Here is a 15391-nt window from a genome sequence, read left to right as displayed (position 1 = left end):
CTCTCTTGTGTGTCCTAGCTTGACTTTGAGGCAGTAAGAGATGAGAAGAGATGAGTATGAAAGGTGAAGTTGGATATTTAATTTTGTGTCTTTTCAGACAAGAAAACACTCAACCAGAGGAAGAGAAATAAGTTGTGAAGTTTAAAGAGCTTGGCCACATAAAATAAAAACTGCTTGAGCTTGAGCTGCAATGTAGTTTATTAATTAACTCTTGCCTGTCAAAACAAATGCTTGGTGCCCTCTAGTGGTGCACAAGTGATACGTTTAAGTTTTTTGTCATGAGCTATATTTTACTGTCTGTGACAGTCAGCAGATACTGTTTTGGTGGAAAGTGCAAACTTCTATCCACTCATACTCTTCTACATGGTTGCATTTTAGTGACATTAGCATCTTTCTACTCTGTCACGGTCTCAGGGGCTCAATTGCAGCTCATGAGGAAGGTGCCGATGTAATTAGCAGCCGATATAATTAGTGTTCTGGGCTGTCTAAACGTTCACTCCAGTGAGACTTTTTTTTCTTTTTTCCCCACTGACCTGCCAATGAGTCAGTGGCTTCCCACTGCCATGTTTACTACACAGAAAAAAGAAAAAAGTTGTCTTGTTGTCTATTTTTGGACAATGGAGACATTTTCTGAGAATACTACCTTTTTAAAAGTTAGAGGTTGGTAAAGATTTTAACATGTTTTTTAAATAAGCATTTATTTAATCAAAAATGCAGTAAAACAATAATAACAGCAGTAAAATAACTTTGCTATTTTAAAATGTAACTGATTCCTGTGATGGCAAATATATATTTTCAGCAGCCATTGCTCCAGTCTTCAGTGTCAGTTGATTCTTTAGAATCATACTGGTATCTTTTCTTGCTTTAAGAAATTAGATTTCTGTGTAAAATAAATTCTGTTGAAGAAAATTCAATTTTGCACTGTGTATTTTGTGTGGATCAAATTTTGTCCACATAAGGATAGTAAAACATTGAATAAATAAGTAAATTCATCTACATCTAACATCTATTAAAAAAATGGCTTCATAAATACAGTTGAGCTCAAATGTTTACATACACCTTGCAGAATCTGCAACATGATAATTATTTGACCAAAATAAGAGGGATCATACAAAATGCATGTTAACTTTTATTTATTACTGACCTGAATAAGATATTTCACATAAAATACGTATAGTCCACAAGAGAAAATAATAGTTGAATTTATGAAAATGACCCTGTTCAAAAGTTTACATATGCAAGTTGTTACCTGAATGATCCATCTTTTCACACTGAGGACAACTGAGGGACTCATATGTAGCTATTACAGAAGGTTCAAATGCTCACTGATGCTTCAGAAGGGAAATTTATGCATTAAGAGCCAGGGGTTGAACATTTTTTGAATTTGAAAATCAGGTTAAATGTAACTTATTCTGTCTTCTTGGAAACACATAAGAATCTTCTGCAGCGTCTAAAGGGCCATATTACATGAAAAAAGTATGATATTAAGGCAAAATAAAAAAATCTTTGTTCTGTTCAAAAGTTTACACCCCTGGCTCTTAATGTATTGTTTGTCCTTCTGGAGCATCGGTGAGTGTTTGAACTGCTCTCAGTTGTCCTCAGTGTAAAAAGATGGATCTCAAAATCATACAGTTATTGTTGGAAGGGTTCAAATACACAAAAATCCTGAAAAAAACAAACAAATAATTTGTGGGACCTAAAGGATTTTTCTGAAGAACAGCGGACAGTTTAACTGTTCAGTGAAATATCTTATTCAGGTCAGTACTAAATAAAAAATAACATGCATTTTGTATGAGCCCTTTTGTTTTGGCAAAATAACATTTAGCAGATTCTGCAAGGTGAATGTAAACCATATGAAAATCCAAAGAAGTTATTCCATTACATTCTGTAAGTGTTAGAGTAAGGGTTATGGGTTAGAAAACATCATTAGCTCAGTATGAAAACAATGAAAGTCGATGGAAAGTCCCCACCAAGATAGAAAAACAATCATGGGTGTGTGTGTGTGTGTGTGTGTGTGTGTGTGTGTGTTTATACTGTATGCTCAAACTTCTGGCTCTTTGTGCTGTTTCTCCAGATTGTGGCAGTGACCCTGAAGCAGATCTGAGCTTCACGATGTCAGAAAATAAAGAATACCGCCGTTCACTGGTCATAGCACCAAAGACCCCTACTCAGTTTAATCAGTTCCTACCAACAAAGGACAAGCAGTCAGGCTACGTTCCAGCACCATTACGCAAGAAACGCGCAGAGCGAGATGACGACAACCGAAGAAGCTGGGCCAGCCCTATGTTCACAGAAGATGATGGCACTTTTACTAGGTAATGCAAGTCTACACTTTACAAATCATAGTGGGGCTTTCAATGGACGGTAAATATTCACCTACTTTGGTGAAAGGTGACCAATGATATACAGTGTTATCCAGACCATGCTTGCAGAAAATGTTTGTCTGTAGGTTTGGTTTTTCTCTAAGGAGACCATTGGATAGAAAATTTTAATGAGAGCAACTTTTTCTTTAGTCTCTATAGCTTTTCAGAATTTTCAGAAGTTTGTAAGAAAAAGTTTTAAAAGAGAACTCAAGAGAATTCTTGGTCAGTCACTTTTTCAGTATTCATTATCGTTATATTCCTTCTTTTGGAATATAAACGTTCTCATTGTTTGCTTATTTATCCCACTATTTCCTGGCATTGTGCTTTTGTGACAATCATTGGTGGTATGTCCCAGTCATGAGAGGGCAGGTTCAGACCCTTCATCTATCACCGGGTTGAAATCCCAGACGGCTGCTCACCCGTCTTTGGCCTATGTGTATGAGAGCAGTGATTCGGATGCAGACCGACCGGACCCTGACGTGGTTCTAGATGACCTTGCTAGCCGTAGATTTCACAGCCCTTCTCCTGTCGCTCCGACCAACTTTGCCATACCCATGACCCAGCTGGAGGGAGCTGCTGTCCCTTGTACCACCAGGTCACAGGTGGTTGTCAGTAATGTGCCCCGACAGGCATTGACCCATCTCAGGTCAGAACTGGCATCACTGACATGCATCTGTTTGCCATTTTATCAGTGCTAACTTTGGATTTTCTTTGTTGCTGTGATGTCATTATTTCGCTTGATTTTCAACCTATAGCGTGGACTTTTTCAAATGTTTTTCCTTATATTTGGTTTGCTGTGCTTGTTAATCATGGATGGTTTGCTGTGCATTGATCATTGGCAGTATGTAACATAAATGGCTGTCTTTTGAGCAGCAGTCAGTCACAGGCTTACAGGAGACCTGCATCTGCTGGTGTCTGCATTTATGATGACTCTGAAGAAGAGGATGACGAGTTTGGCTATGCTGATCCCGTTCAAGATGATCTCTATACCCGTAAAGTAGGCCTGACGCCTCAACCGTCTGCAACAGTGCCTTTTGATAAATATCTGCCCAAGTTCTGGACACCTGAGGAGGATGCACACGTGAAGAAGATCAAACTTGGCTCCCAGCGCAGGCCTTGGTACAGGAAGATCCAAGGTTTCAGGTCTGTCCGGTACTGAGGCAAAAAAACAGAAAAAACGTACTGCAAATAATTAAAATGAATAAACATGTGAATGCAGAAAGAGAGGGAATCATAAAGAACGTTAATGATTCTGGTTCTTTCCAGAGATTCAGATTCTCTGGTTCCTGACCATATTTCATCATTTTTGAGGAATGAATGGAAGAAATTTTGAGGAAAGAAAGAATGGAAAATATTTGGAAAATGACAGTTCTTACTGCATTTAGTCCAGTAAGGCGCTGTTGTCTTGTAACTTGTAAGAGTTTCAGATATTAACAGAATAAAGTCAAAATAAATCATCAATTCATATCATTGTAATTGGCAACTGTTCATGAAAATTAAAAAATAAACTGGAGTTACAGTATTTTTTACTGTTCTCAATTCCCAGCCCTCTCAATTAGTCCATTAGGTGTTCAGATATTAATTTCTAATACACTGTAAAGACATTTCTGGCAATACACTGACTCCAAAAAAGTACAGTATTTGGCCACTTAGGTCACACTTAAATTTGTAGATTGCATAGATAAAATATTACAAAATGATTTGGCATCTGCAATCAAATGATCCTAGACCTGTTATATGGACATGTTCCACAAAATCGACCAACCAAATTTTGACCAAGTTAGTTTTAATCTTAATTTTGAGCAGAAAACTAGTTTTGATCATACATTAATATATTTTTAAAGGGATAGTTCGACCAAAAAATGAAATTTGAACATTGAATTGAAATTGAAAATGTTGTCATTTACTCACCCTCATGTCCTCCAAAGCTGTTTGAGTTTCTTTCTTATGTTGAACACAAAAGAAGATATTTTGACGAATGATGGTAATCAAACAGTTGGTCCTCATTGATTACCATAGTATTTCTTTCCCTACTATGGAAGTCAATGGTGACCAAAAACACTTTGGTTCTTCAAAATATCTTTTGTGTTCAACATAAGATAGAAACTTCGGTTTGGAATGACATGAGGGTGAGTAAATGATGGCAAAATTCATTTTTGGCTGAACTATTCCTTTAAAAGTGTGGCTTAAACGTCCAAATACTTTTGTTGCACTGTAATCCCTGAGGTTTCATTTTGGCTTATTTACTTCTAATGTCACTAAAGCTTCTCTGTTACCTCTCTGTCTTCTTTGTGGTGATGGTTGCTAACCTTTCTTCTCGTCTTTCTCTGTGCTCTTTCACCTCACATTTTCCAGCCACAAGAAGTCAGGTTCGTCCTCTGAAGAATCAGACGGTGACGTCAACCCCTGGCTCTCTGTGCCTACTTTCTCTCGCACTCAGTCTGAACCCCCTTCCTCTCACTCCCATGCACCTGAAGGCCTTGCTCAGTCCTGCCTCACTCCCACACTCAGGTCCTTATCACAGCCGCATATGCGTTAGGACTGGACATCTACTCACTTCCCCCAAACAGCTTCTCCTCATGTTCTAATAAATGTATGAACTGGTGCTTACTAATATGTAGTGTTTTTTTATTCAAAATCATCATCATGAATCTTAATGATCTCACCAATTAAGTGCATTTGTATCCAAATGGAAATGGTGAGAAGGTTCATCAGTATAATATCAACATTCATAATTTAGGACAGTTTACCTAAAAAGTTTAATCTTCGTGCTGCACTTTCCCAACCAAACACTGTTCATAACTCCAAAAAATGACACTGAAAATGGTTTATGAAACTCTTTACAAGTCTTCTGTAGCCATACGATTTTTGTGAGAAGAGGACAAAGCTATCCAATAAGGCCTACCATTAAGCTGTTCCTTTAAAGATAATTGAGACTCTGGGCCAGTTTTACTAAACAGGGCAAGTTAGCATTAAGAGCGCAATTCCTTAAAAGCGCTAATGGGAGGGGAACATTATATGCATGTTTTACTAACAATGCACACATTAAAGAACACAGACACAGCCAGATAATTTCCGTAATGAGCAGCGCAATCTACCAAGAGCAGCACAAATTACCACCTTCTTCTGTTTTTTGGGCGTTAAATAATGCTGCAAATACCAGTAATTTGACAAGCGCAAATGTTAGTAAATCGCATTGCGTGATTCATTTTAATACTCTCCTCCCATAAATTTTGTGTCTGAAAGGGAAACACCTACTGTACAAAATGCATATTCAATAAGGTCAGGTGTAAAAATAACTGTGTCCACACCTTTTCGGGGGTAATTCTACACTTGGCATCTTTAGTAAATCCTGACAGTACTATTTTAATGCCAAAAGACAGTTTGTGCTGGCCCTATATTATGTAATGAGTCAGTGAGTTGAATTCAAGAACCAGATCAGTAAAATATTCATTTCTTTGGGTTTCAGTGAATACAGCTGATTCAGTTTATAAATCTGACTGATCAATTGCTTTACAAACACAGCGATCTGGCTAAAGCAGCTCTTGAATGATTTGTCACAACTGACTTGAAGAGGAAGACTGTCAGTAAATAATAACTTAAATTTTAGTCTGTTCCTCACACAAAGCTATCATATGACTTCAGAAGATGTGGAATAGTATGAAATCATTGTCTGGACCACTTTTGTGGATCTATTTTGGTGCATTTTTTGGAGCTTCAAGGCCCGTTTACACCAAAAACGATAACTATAATAAAAACTATATTGGCATCAACACCAACACATGATAACATTATGTTTATTTTAAGTACACAAAGTAGTTACTTTTTTGCCGCTTTAAATGCTCGAGCACTTTAGAGTCAGAGGGATTCTAATTGGCTTTTAGTGTTTTTATTTAAAAAAAATTTTTTTGAAAGTGATTCCTTTGTGTCATTAGCATTATAGTTGTGGTGTGGAAATTAGAACAATTATTAAAACTTTATACAGTAGTTATTGTTGTAGTTATAATCATTTGTCTGCCTTAAAGGGATAGTTCACCCAAAAATAAAAATTCGATCATTAGTTACTTATGTTGTTCCAAACCTGTAAGACTTTCATTCATCTTTAGAACACAAATTAAGATGTTTTTAATAAAATCCAAAAGTTTTCCGACCCTGCATAGACAGGAAAAACCTATTTTATAATATTTTACATGGACATTTTAATGATGTCCTTACTACCTTTCTGGGCATTGCTTTGCTGTCAATGCAGGGTCAAAAAGCTTTTGGATTTCGTCAAAAATACCTTAATTTGTCTTCTGAAGGTAAACGAAAGTCTTATGGGTTTGGAACTACATGAGGGTGAGTAATTTTCACAGAATTTTCATTTTTGGATGAACTATCCCTTTAACAGTTGTGATCACTATGAAATTAAGTATGGCCTGTATCAAGATTCTTAAAAATACTGACTTGTATGTAACTTTTAGCAAATATAACTTTATAGTAATGTTATCCAGAGCAAATAGAGTCCACATAATGCTGCTGTTATTTATATATCACATGGTTAGCTGCATCCTCCCGCATGCACTACTCTTGCTTACTAATTTTTACACTTGCATTTCCTACTGTCCCCTTGCATGTTCTGAATCATTTCTTTACTCTTTTCTCCTTTCATTTACCACAGTTCTCAAACGCAACCCCTCACGGTTGCTCAGCAGAGTGCTGAGCTGCATAAGTTAAAACCCCCTGATTTTTGGCCCAGACCGGATCCCGCCTCTGGCCCCAGACTCATAAAATGCGAAAAGCGTCCCCTCCTTGGGCGTGAGCACCCTAACGACCCTTACAACGTTTCTGCCGACATCCTGCCTGATTTGGAAAATGACGATATGTTCACACGACGTACAAAAACCTTCCACTCGAGCGATGACCTGGCCAAGTTGAAGTATGGCAACTTCCTGGTGCCTCGCCGCAGATCAGAGGCCGACGTCATGGTGGTAATTCAGCCCCGCCGTGAGAGCGAACCCATTTATCCTGACATTGAAAAAGATGATGTGGTTTTTCGAAGGGCTCAACAGCAAATCATTCATCGCCCTCTGTCTGGGGCCCCTGATAACTACCACCCTGTTCCTATTCCAGAAGCATGGGCTTTGCCACCAAAACTGCAGGCCAAGCTGATGTGTGACCCAGTTGAACCCAAACAGCGCAATACCAGGCCAGAGATTAAAGACGGAGCAGAACAGCACCTGAAAACAGATGATATGCTACTTAGGAAGCTAAGAGCTTTAAATACCCAAGGAAAGGAGGAAAGCGGAGCTCCTAGTGTTTCTTTCTCTTGCAGTGAGGAAGATATGCAGAAATGGCAAGCCATCAGAGAGGCCAGCCGTGTGCGATACCGGAAGAGGCTCATGGTGGAGAGGTTAGGTTTCTGAGCCTGCAGAAATGCCTGTGTGCGTTTGTCATCGTGATCTCAGCTGCGGTGTACTTTTCCCATTCTCATGTTAACTATGATCTTACACTGGCAATGGCAGATGTTTGTGAGTTTAATATGGGTGTGACTTTGATTGCATGAGACCTACCACTTGGTGAATGATTGTAACAGGGAGATATTTGTTTTTTCTCTTGAATTATGTTGGACTTGCTACAAAATGTGCACTCATTTTTGAAGTCTTGATCTCAAAATGGATCTCAGCATTGAAATTTGATCCATACTGTGTTTTATCCACCTTACTTTTAATATAAGAGCGGATACAGACATTTTTAATTTGAACATGCAAGGCTTCTGGCGTCAGCCTCTTCCAGTAGTTTTAACTGTACATGAACAGTTCTTATATTTTTTATCATATTATTTTAATTTATTAGTGTAATCATAAATACACTTTTTTTCTAGTACAAGTAATTTTGCTGTTTAATGCACTTATTCTTCTGGTTATTTACCTTTAGCAAAGGAAGTCTAGCACATTAACGCTTACTTTTGTGAAGAAAAATAAGGTGGATAAATGGTTTATTTATTTATTTGGTCATTGGTACATATTTCAAATAACTTTAAGTTTCCTTTATTTAATTACAAAAATCATTTTAGAGATTTTTATAATTTGTTTAACTATTACAGTTGAGGTCAAAAGTTTCAGAATCTTCAGAATCTTAATTATTTTACCAAAATAACAGGGATCATACAAATGCATGTTATTGTTTATTTAGTAGTGACCTGAATCATCCCCTTGATTCTTAATACTGTGTTGTTACCTGAAAAATGTTACCTGAAGTGTGTTTTTGTTTAATGATAGTTGTTCATGAGTCCCTTGTTTGTCCTGAACAGTTAAACTGCCTGCTGTTCTTCAGAAAAATCCTTCAGGTCCCACAAATTCTTTGGTTTTCCAGTGTTTTTGTGTATTTGAACCCTTTTCAACAATTACTGTATGATTACAGAAGGTTCAAACTGACACTGATGCTTCAGAAGGCAAAATTATGCATTAATAGCTGGGGGTGAAAACTTTTGAACAGAATTGATATGTGTACTTTTTTTTTTTTACCAAATACACAAAAAAAATCTGAAAAATCAAAGAATTTGTGAGACCTGAGGGATTTTTTTTGAAGAACATTATTTTCTCTTGTGGACTATATGTAAACATCATCTGAAATATCTTATTCAGGTCAGTACTAAACAAACAATAACATGCATTTTGAATGATTCCTCATATTTTGGTAAAATAATTAACATTTTGCAGATTCTGAAAGGGGGAGTAAACTTTTGACCTCAGCTGTAACATAATTGTATAAAGATGCATAAGCTTTGCTTTTTGCAGGAACACCAAAGAAAGTTATTTTTCCCTTAAATAGACTGTTTTTGTCTTTGGAGAGACTGACCAATTACCTGTGAATTGCATTTGTGATTGTGTTCAATAAAAAGACTAAAAGTTCTGGTGATTGATGCATCTAAGAAACTGAAACATCATGTACAGATTCCACTACTGTGGCTTTCGTTAAAGTAAAAGGATCCTAACAGGCTTTATAAGGTGCGAGTGTATCCAGCTAAGCTGTGGTGGGATTTTAAAACCTGAGCAATGTCTATAAATAATCCAGTCAGACACATTCACTCTTTACGAGGGAGCTTACAATGCACTTTAGCTCCAAATTCCCCACACCCTTGTGATCCTGTGAAAGCTGGAACTTACACTTATGTGACCATGGAAACACACCTAGCACTTGAATCCCAAGTACAACATTTCATTTGATCAGAGTCCATGTAATGTTGGGGCATTAAAAAGTGCAACCACACTGGGATTGGTGGGGAATTCTACAAGTTTCCAGTGATGTCATTCCACCTTAAACTATACCTAAACCAAGTCAGACAGCCAGATCTGTAATCAGAGAATTAACTGAATGTTGAGGCATGACTGTGTACTGTAAAATAAATAACTATTATGCACTTGATCATAACTGAAGCGGTGTGGCTAAGCTCTTGACATACTGTAAACACTACTTTTTAAAAGTTTAAGATCAGTCAAAATGTAATACTTATATTCAGCAAGGTTGCATTAAATTGATCAAAAGTGACAGTGAAGACATTTATAATGTTGAAAACAGTTCTTTTCAGTTGTATAAAATGTCACACTTCTACATTTTTTTACTGTATTTTGATCAAAAAATGCAAACTTGGTGAGCGTACAACACTTTACTGATCTTTATTGGTCAGTCAATAAAAACTGTCAATCATCACACCAATATATGACTTGTTGTTGTGGTTCTCTTTGGTTCCCTAGAATCCTCCAGAAAAACTCTGATAGTGAAGGGTGAGTTGTGGCCTTGTGCAGGAACAGCACGTTTGTATGTGTGTGTGGTCACGCCTGCTGCGTAGGCCTTTGTTTCCTCTGCTCTCCCCTATATTAAGCACTGACACTCACAATGTACTCACAATGCTTTGATCCCCATGGGCTGCTGCCCAAAGACTTTCACTTCAAAAGCAGTGTAGACTACAGATAACACACTGCTGGCTAATGTAACCCAATTCTGTGTTCAGTCGTGTCGTTCTGGAAAAATCTAGAGCATGAGAAGCACAGGTATTTCTGTAATGCAGAAGTATCATGCTCTCAGAGGTAAGACACATGAGTGGAAGTGATTGAATACGTCACTCATGGAATTTTAACCCATTGAGTTGTTACATAACATATGTGACAACTTATTAGTTGTCTATTAAGACAACTAATTGTGGCTTGAAGGATATTCGGGACATGCCTGCTGTTTTACTAACCCTTTAATATTTTGTCTTGTAAATTTCTGTCATGTATGATTGCTTGATGAGAGCTGTAACACTTTTGCTTATGTCACAAAGCTGAATGGCTACAATTCATTAAATCCTGGTGCATGGCTTTTCACTTTCAGAATGAAAATTTCCTGATAAATTACTCACCCCCATGTCATCCAAGATGTTCATGACTTTCTTTCTTCAGTCGCAAAGAAGTTAGGTTTTTTGAGGAAAGCATTCTAGGATTTTTCTCCATAGAGTGGACTTCAATGGTGGCCAACAGGTTTAAATTCCAAATTGCAGTTTCAGTGCAGCTTCAAAGAGCTCCACTACAAAGTATTTTTGTGTTGTTTCCTGTCAGAATATATAGAAAATTCTTAAATTAAGATGAACTTACTAGATAAGCAAAATGACGTAAGATATTTAGTCTTGTTTTAAGCAAAATGCGCTTAATTTAGCTTTTTTTCTCCATGGAAACAAGTAAAATGATCTGCCAGTTGGGTAAATAAAATATTCTGAAAACAAGAGTATTTTACTTACCCCACTGGCAGATAATTTTACAAATACAAATTAATTTAGTTTTTTTCCCCTGGAAACAAGACTAAATATCTTACATCATTTAGCTTATTTAGTGCATCTTAATTTAAGAATTTTTAGATATTTTGACTAAAAACAAGACAAAAAAAACGATGTAAGATAAGACTTTTTTTGCGGTGTCTACACAATCCCAGCGAAAGAATAAAGGTCTTATCTTGTGAAACGATTGGTCATGTTCTTTAAAGAAAAAAAAAAAATCTGTGCTTTTTAGCCACAAATGCATGTCTTGCACTAGCTCTGCGATGCACATCTTCACGCATTGCATAATCATGTCGGAAAAATCTGTCCTTTGTACTTTGGTTCAAAAAAGTGGGGTGGGGCGAAAAACTAAAAGAAAATGTCATTTTATCCTCCAACTTTAAAATCACCTGGCATCATTGTTTTACCTTTTTGTAAAGGCTGTTTGACTTTCTTTTGCCTTTGTCGGTACTTTCGCCTACGTCACGTGAGCATTTGTGGTAAAAAAGTATTATAATTATATAATTTTTCTTTGAAAATGGCTGATCGTTTTGCTAGATAAGACCCATATTCCTTGGCTGGGATTGTGTAGAGCTCTTTGAAGCTGCGTTAAAACAAGCAATTTGGACCTTCAACGCGGTGGCCACCACTGAAGTCCACTATATGGAGAAAAATCCTGGAATGTTTTCCTCAAAAACCTTTTTTTTTTCGACTGAAGAAAGACAGACATGAACATATTGGATGACATGGGGGTGAGTAAACGGAAAATTTTCTGGAAGTTCTGGAAGTGAACTACTCCTTTAAGGAGTTAATATGACTACTAATGTTTTTTGAAAATCATCCGTTTTCAGGAGCAAATCAGTGAGCGACATCACTGACGGCGAGTTGAACCTCAGCCACATGTCGTTGGAGGTGCGCGTTGAAGAGATGCAGAAGATGCGTGCTCGGTTGAAGGAGAATGAGGATAGGTGGCAAGATGTGAGTATCGGATCACATGGTTTTGTTATTGATCGTGTTTATAGCTGCAGCTGTTTGGCCAGTGGTTCAATAAAACTTAAGATTTCCTCATAAGGGCCTTGACTACTTCAAGTCACACAATCACATCAATAAGAAGTAGTCTGGAACTGTTCAGTGGTACTTTGTAGTGTGGATGTGGTTGGACCAAGCTTCAGTACAGCATTTAGGTCATATACAGGCCCCTAAATCACACGGGAAAAGGAGTTGGGTGGAGCCAAACAGGCAAAATAGGACACCGGCAAAATCTAGTCCTCCCTCACTTCTCAATCTGTCCTTGTGTCTCTCCACCCTTCCCCTCAACCGTCCCTCCTACCGTTACTGCTTATGAATAAGCACCTGTGCTCTAGTTATGGAGGCTGAGCCTCTTTCTTCTCGTCCCTGCAGGATCTTACAAAGTGGAAGAATAAGCGCAAGAGTGTGAATTCTGAAATTGTGAAGAAGAAAGAGGAGAGGGAACAGATCGAGCAGATCACTTCAGGCAGCAGCATCAGCAGCAGCAGCAGCAGGAAATCAAAGACCTTCAAGGAAATGCAGGATGAGAGGTGAACATAAATTCCATTAAATCAAATAGTTGTGTGAAGCTTAAACAGCTTTTAATTGAACTGAATGCTTTAATTTTTATTTACTATGATGAAAAGTCACTGTCACTGTTGCTTTTGTCATTGTGTTGCCTGCTGTTAGCGCAGAGAGTGAAGTCTGTTCTACTTTCTCTGATCCGTTGTCTGCTCAGTGTAAAAGTGTAATCTAATCGCGGTTCTTGTCCTGCCTCTCTCGCTCCTGCCCCTTTTCAGAGAGAGCCGAGAGCACAGCAACTACAGGGACAGCTTTAACTCCATCTCTGATGATGTCTTCGAAGAACCTGTACCCAGAAGAAGAACTCTGCCAGCACGTAGCTACACTGTTGACACCCCTTACACCCCCAAGGACAAACCTTCAGTACCCTCCATACCATCTCTGAGAGAAAAGGAACCTGTCGCTGGCACTCTGGCATCAGATCAGACAGATTTTCCTACCAAATATGATCGCTCCAGCCCGGAGATCCCACTCACAATGAAAAACAACATTGAGGAGAGCCAGACAACGACCCGAAGCCTTCTGGACGATCCAGTTCCTTCGTTCTCCTACAGCAAAACCAGCCTGATTAAGCCCACCAGCACGATCAAGCCCACCATCGTCAGTAAACCCAGCAGCTCGGAGTTGATTAGCAACACTAAGCCAGTCGAGAACTCCAGCGGCCCCATTAGCTCTTTGTATAAACCCAATTCAATGGATACAAAGCCGTCTGGGCTGGATCATGTTTCTGCCTCCCTCCCCAGGAGCTACCAGAGATCAGATAGCGCAAGAATCACCTCTGTAGTCACGCCCAGGCCATTCGGCACACAGTCCAACCGAATCGCTTCTCTTCCCAGAGCATTCACGGTGAGTGGGCCTGATGGTCTCAAACATCATGACCTGTTTTTATTCTGTAAGATCGTTGTGCTGCTCACCGTAGTGTGTGATCAGTTTACAATGAAATACTGATGTAATTACAGCTCATATGAATTATAAAGCATATAACTAAGTTACACCCCTGAAAGTAAAACTATAAAATAAAAGTCTGATTTTTGAGAAAGCATATGTCATTATGGAGTGCAACAGTCCGGTCCTGGAAGTAAAAATTCATAAATTTTCTCCATAGATTTTTAATGATAACTACTAAACACAACAAATGTGAGTAACAAGGTTGTTATTTAAAGGAATATGGGACCCTGGACCACAAAACCAATCTTAAGGTAGCACAGGTATATTTGTAGCAATAGCCAACAATACATTATATGGGTCAAAATTACCAATTTTTCTTTTATGCCAAAAATCATTAGGATATTAAGTAAAGATCATGTTTTATGAAGATATGTTGTACATTTTATTACCATAAATATATCAAAACTTTTTTGATTGGTAATGTGCATTGCCAAGAACTTAAAGGAGAACTCCGGTGTGATTTTGACCTAAAGTGTATTGAATCATGATACCGAGTGTAAACGTACCTTGCATATCTCATCTCGTCTTGTCCACTGCTGTCCGAAATCTGGGGTCAGTTAGCCGATGCTCACAACAGCTTGTCAATGAAAGTCAATCGGGCATCGAAGGAGCCATGTAAATAAATCACTGTTTTACGCCATTTACGAGGCACAAAGTAGCTCCACACTTCATTGGTAGACTTCCAAGGGCCCTGACATTTAAAACGAGACATTGAGAACTCAGAAAAAGCACCGGTAGTTTATTTACAAGTAGATTTATACAGACAGTACCTGCAAGAAGTTTAGCGCCCGCCGCCATCTTAAATGTAGGCACGCTAAGTCGAGTGTCGAACACCACGGAAACTACAACCTGATACGTTGATAAGCTGATAAATTCCTTGGTGCTCGACACTCGACTTATCGTGCCTACATTTAAGATGGCGGCGGGCGCTAAACTTCTTGCAGGTACTGTCTGTATAAATCTACTTGTAAATAAACTACCGGTGCTTTTTCTGAGTTCTCAATGTCTCGTTTTAAATGTCAGGGCCCTTGGAAGTCTACCAATGAAGTGTGGAGCTACTTTGTGCCTCGTAAATGGCGTAAAACAGTGATTTATTTACATGGCTCCTTCGATGCCCGATTGACTTTCATTGACAAGCTGTTGTGAGCATCGGCTAACTGACCCCAGATTTTGGACAGCAGTGGACAAGACGAGATGAGATATGCAAGGTACGTTCACACTCGGTATCATGATTCAATACACTTTAGGTCAAAATCACACCGGAGTTCTCCTTTAATTTGGACAACATTAAAGGATATTTTCTCAATATTTAGATTTTTTGCTATCTCAGATATCTCTGCCAAATACTGTCCTGTCCAAACCATTCCTGTAACAAACCATGCATCAATAGAAAGCTTATTCATTCAGCTTTCAGATGCTATATAAATCTCAATTTAAAAAAAAATACACTTTTGTTGTCAGCTAGCATTATTTTAAGTTTTTAAACCATGCTCTTTTTCACTATAGCCATGTTTAACAGCAGAAATCCTGGAGACAAACTGCATTATCATTTATCCACAAATCAGGGAACCGAAAGAAGCAAATAACACCAAAAGCATGCTTTATTGCCTGCGCACAATAGCAAAACCCACCCAATTGCTACTCAAAACTAGCCTAAATCTAACCCAGTCGCATTTTGGGTGGTCCCCTTGGTAAAAATCGTATTCTGGGGGGTAAA

At 38.2% G+C, this 15391-nt stretch overlaps 1 protein-coding gene across 8 annotated transcripts in view; it reads left to right on the top strand.

The window, feature by feature from the left end:
* The window catches only part of lmo7a (LIM domain 7a), a 65811-nt gene that overhangs the window by 32655 nt on the left and 17765 nt on the right, over positions 1 to 15391 (top strand). For 6 of the 8 annotated variants that reach the window (XM_073846070.1, XM_073846069.1, XM_073846068.1 and 3 more), the window contains exons 8-16: positions 2075 to 2315; positions 2719 to 3009; positions 3237 to 3506; positions 4719 to 4874; positions 7024 to 7755; positions 10100 to 10129; positions 11988 to 12114; positions 12538 to 12695; positions 12945 to 13572. In XM_073846070.1, coding sequence (XP_073702171.1) covers positions 2075 to 2315; positions 2719 to 3009; positions 3237 to 3506; positions 4719 to 4874; positions 7024 to 7755; positions 10100 to 10129; positions 11988 to 12114; positions 12538 to 12695; positions 12945 to 13572 — 2633 coding nt within the window. The remainder of the gene's footprint in view (positions 1 to 2074; positions 2316 to 2718; positions 3010 to 3236; positions 3507 to 4718; positions 4875 to 7023; positions 7756 to 10099; positions 10130 to 11987; positions 12115 to 12537; positions 12696 to 12944; positions 13573 to 15391) is intronic. The other 2 variants (XM_073846074.1, XM_073846075.1) reach the window with 2 other exon arrangements.

Source organism: Garra rufa, chromosome 8, assembly GCF_049309525.1.
Source record: "Garra rufa chromosome 8, GarRuf1.0, whole genome shotgun sequence".
NCBI classification, from domain to species: Eukaryota; Metazoa; Chordata; class Actinopteri; order Cypriniformes; family Cyprinidae; genus Garra; species Garra rufa.
Note: the sequence above shows the minus strand (reverse complement) of the source record. Positions and strands in the feature narration are given on the sequence as shown.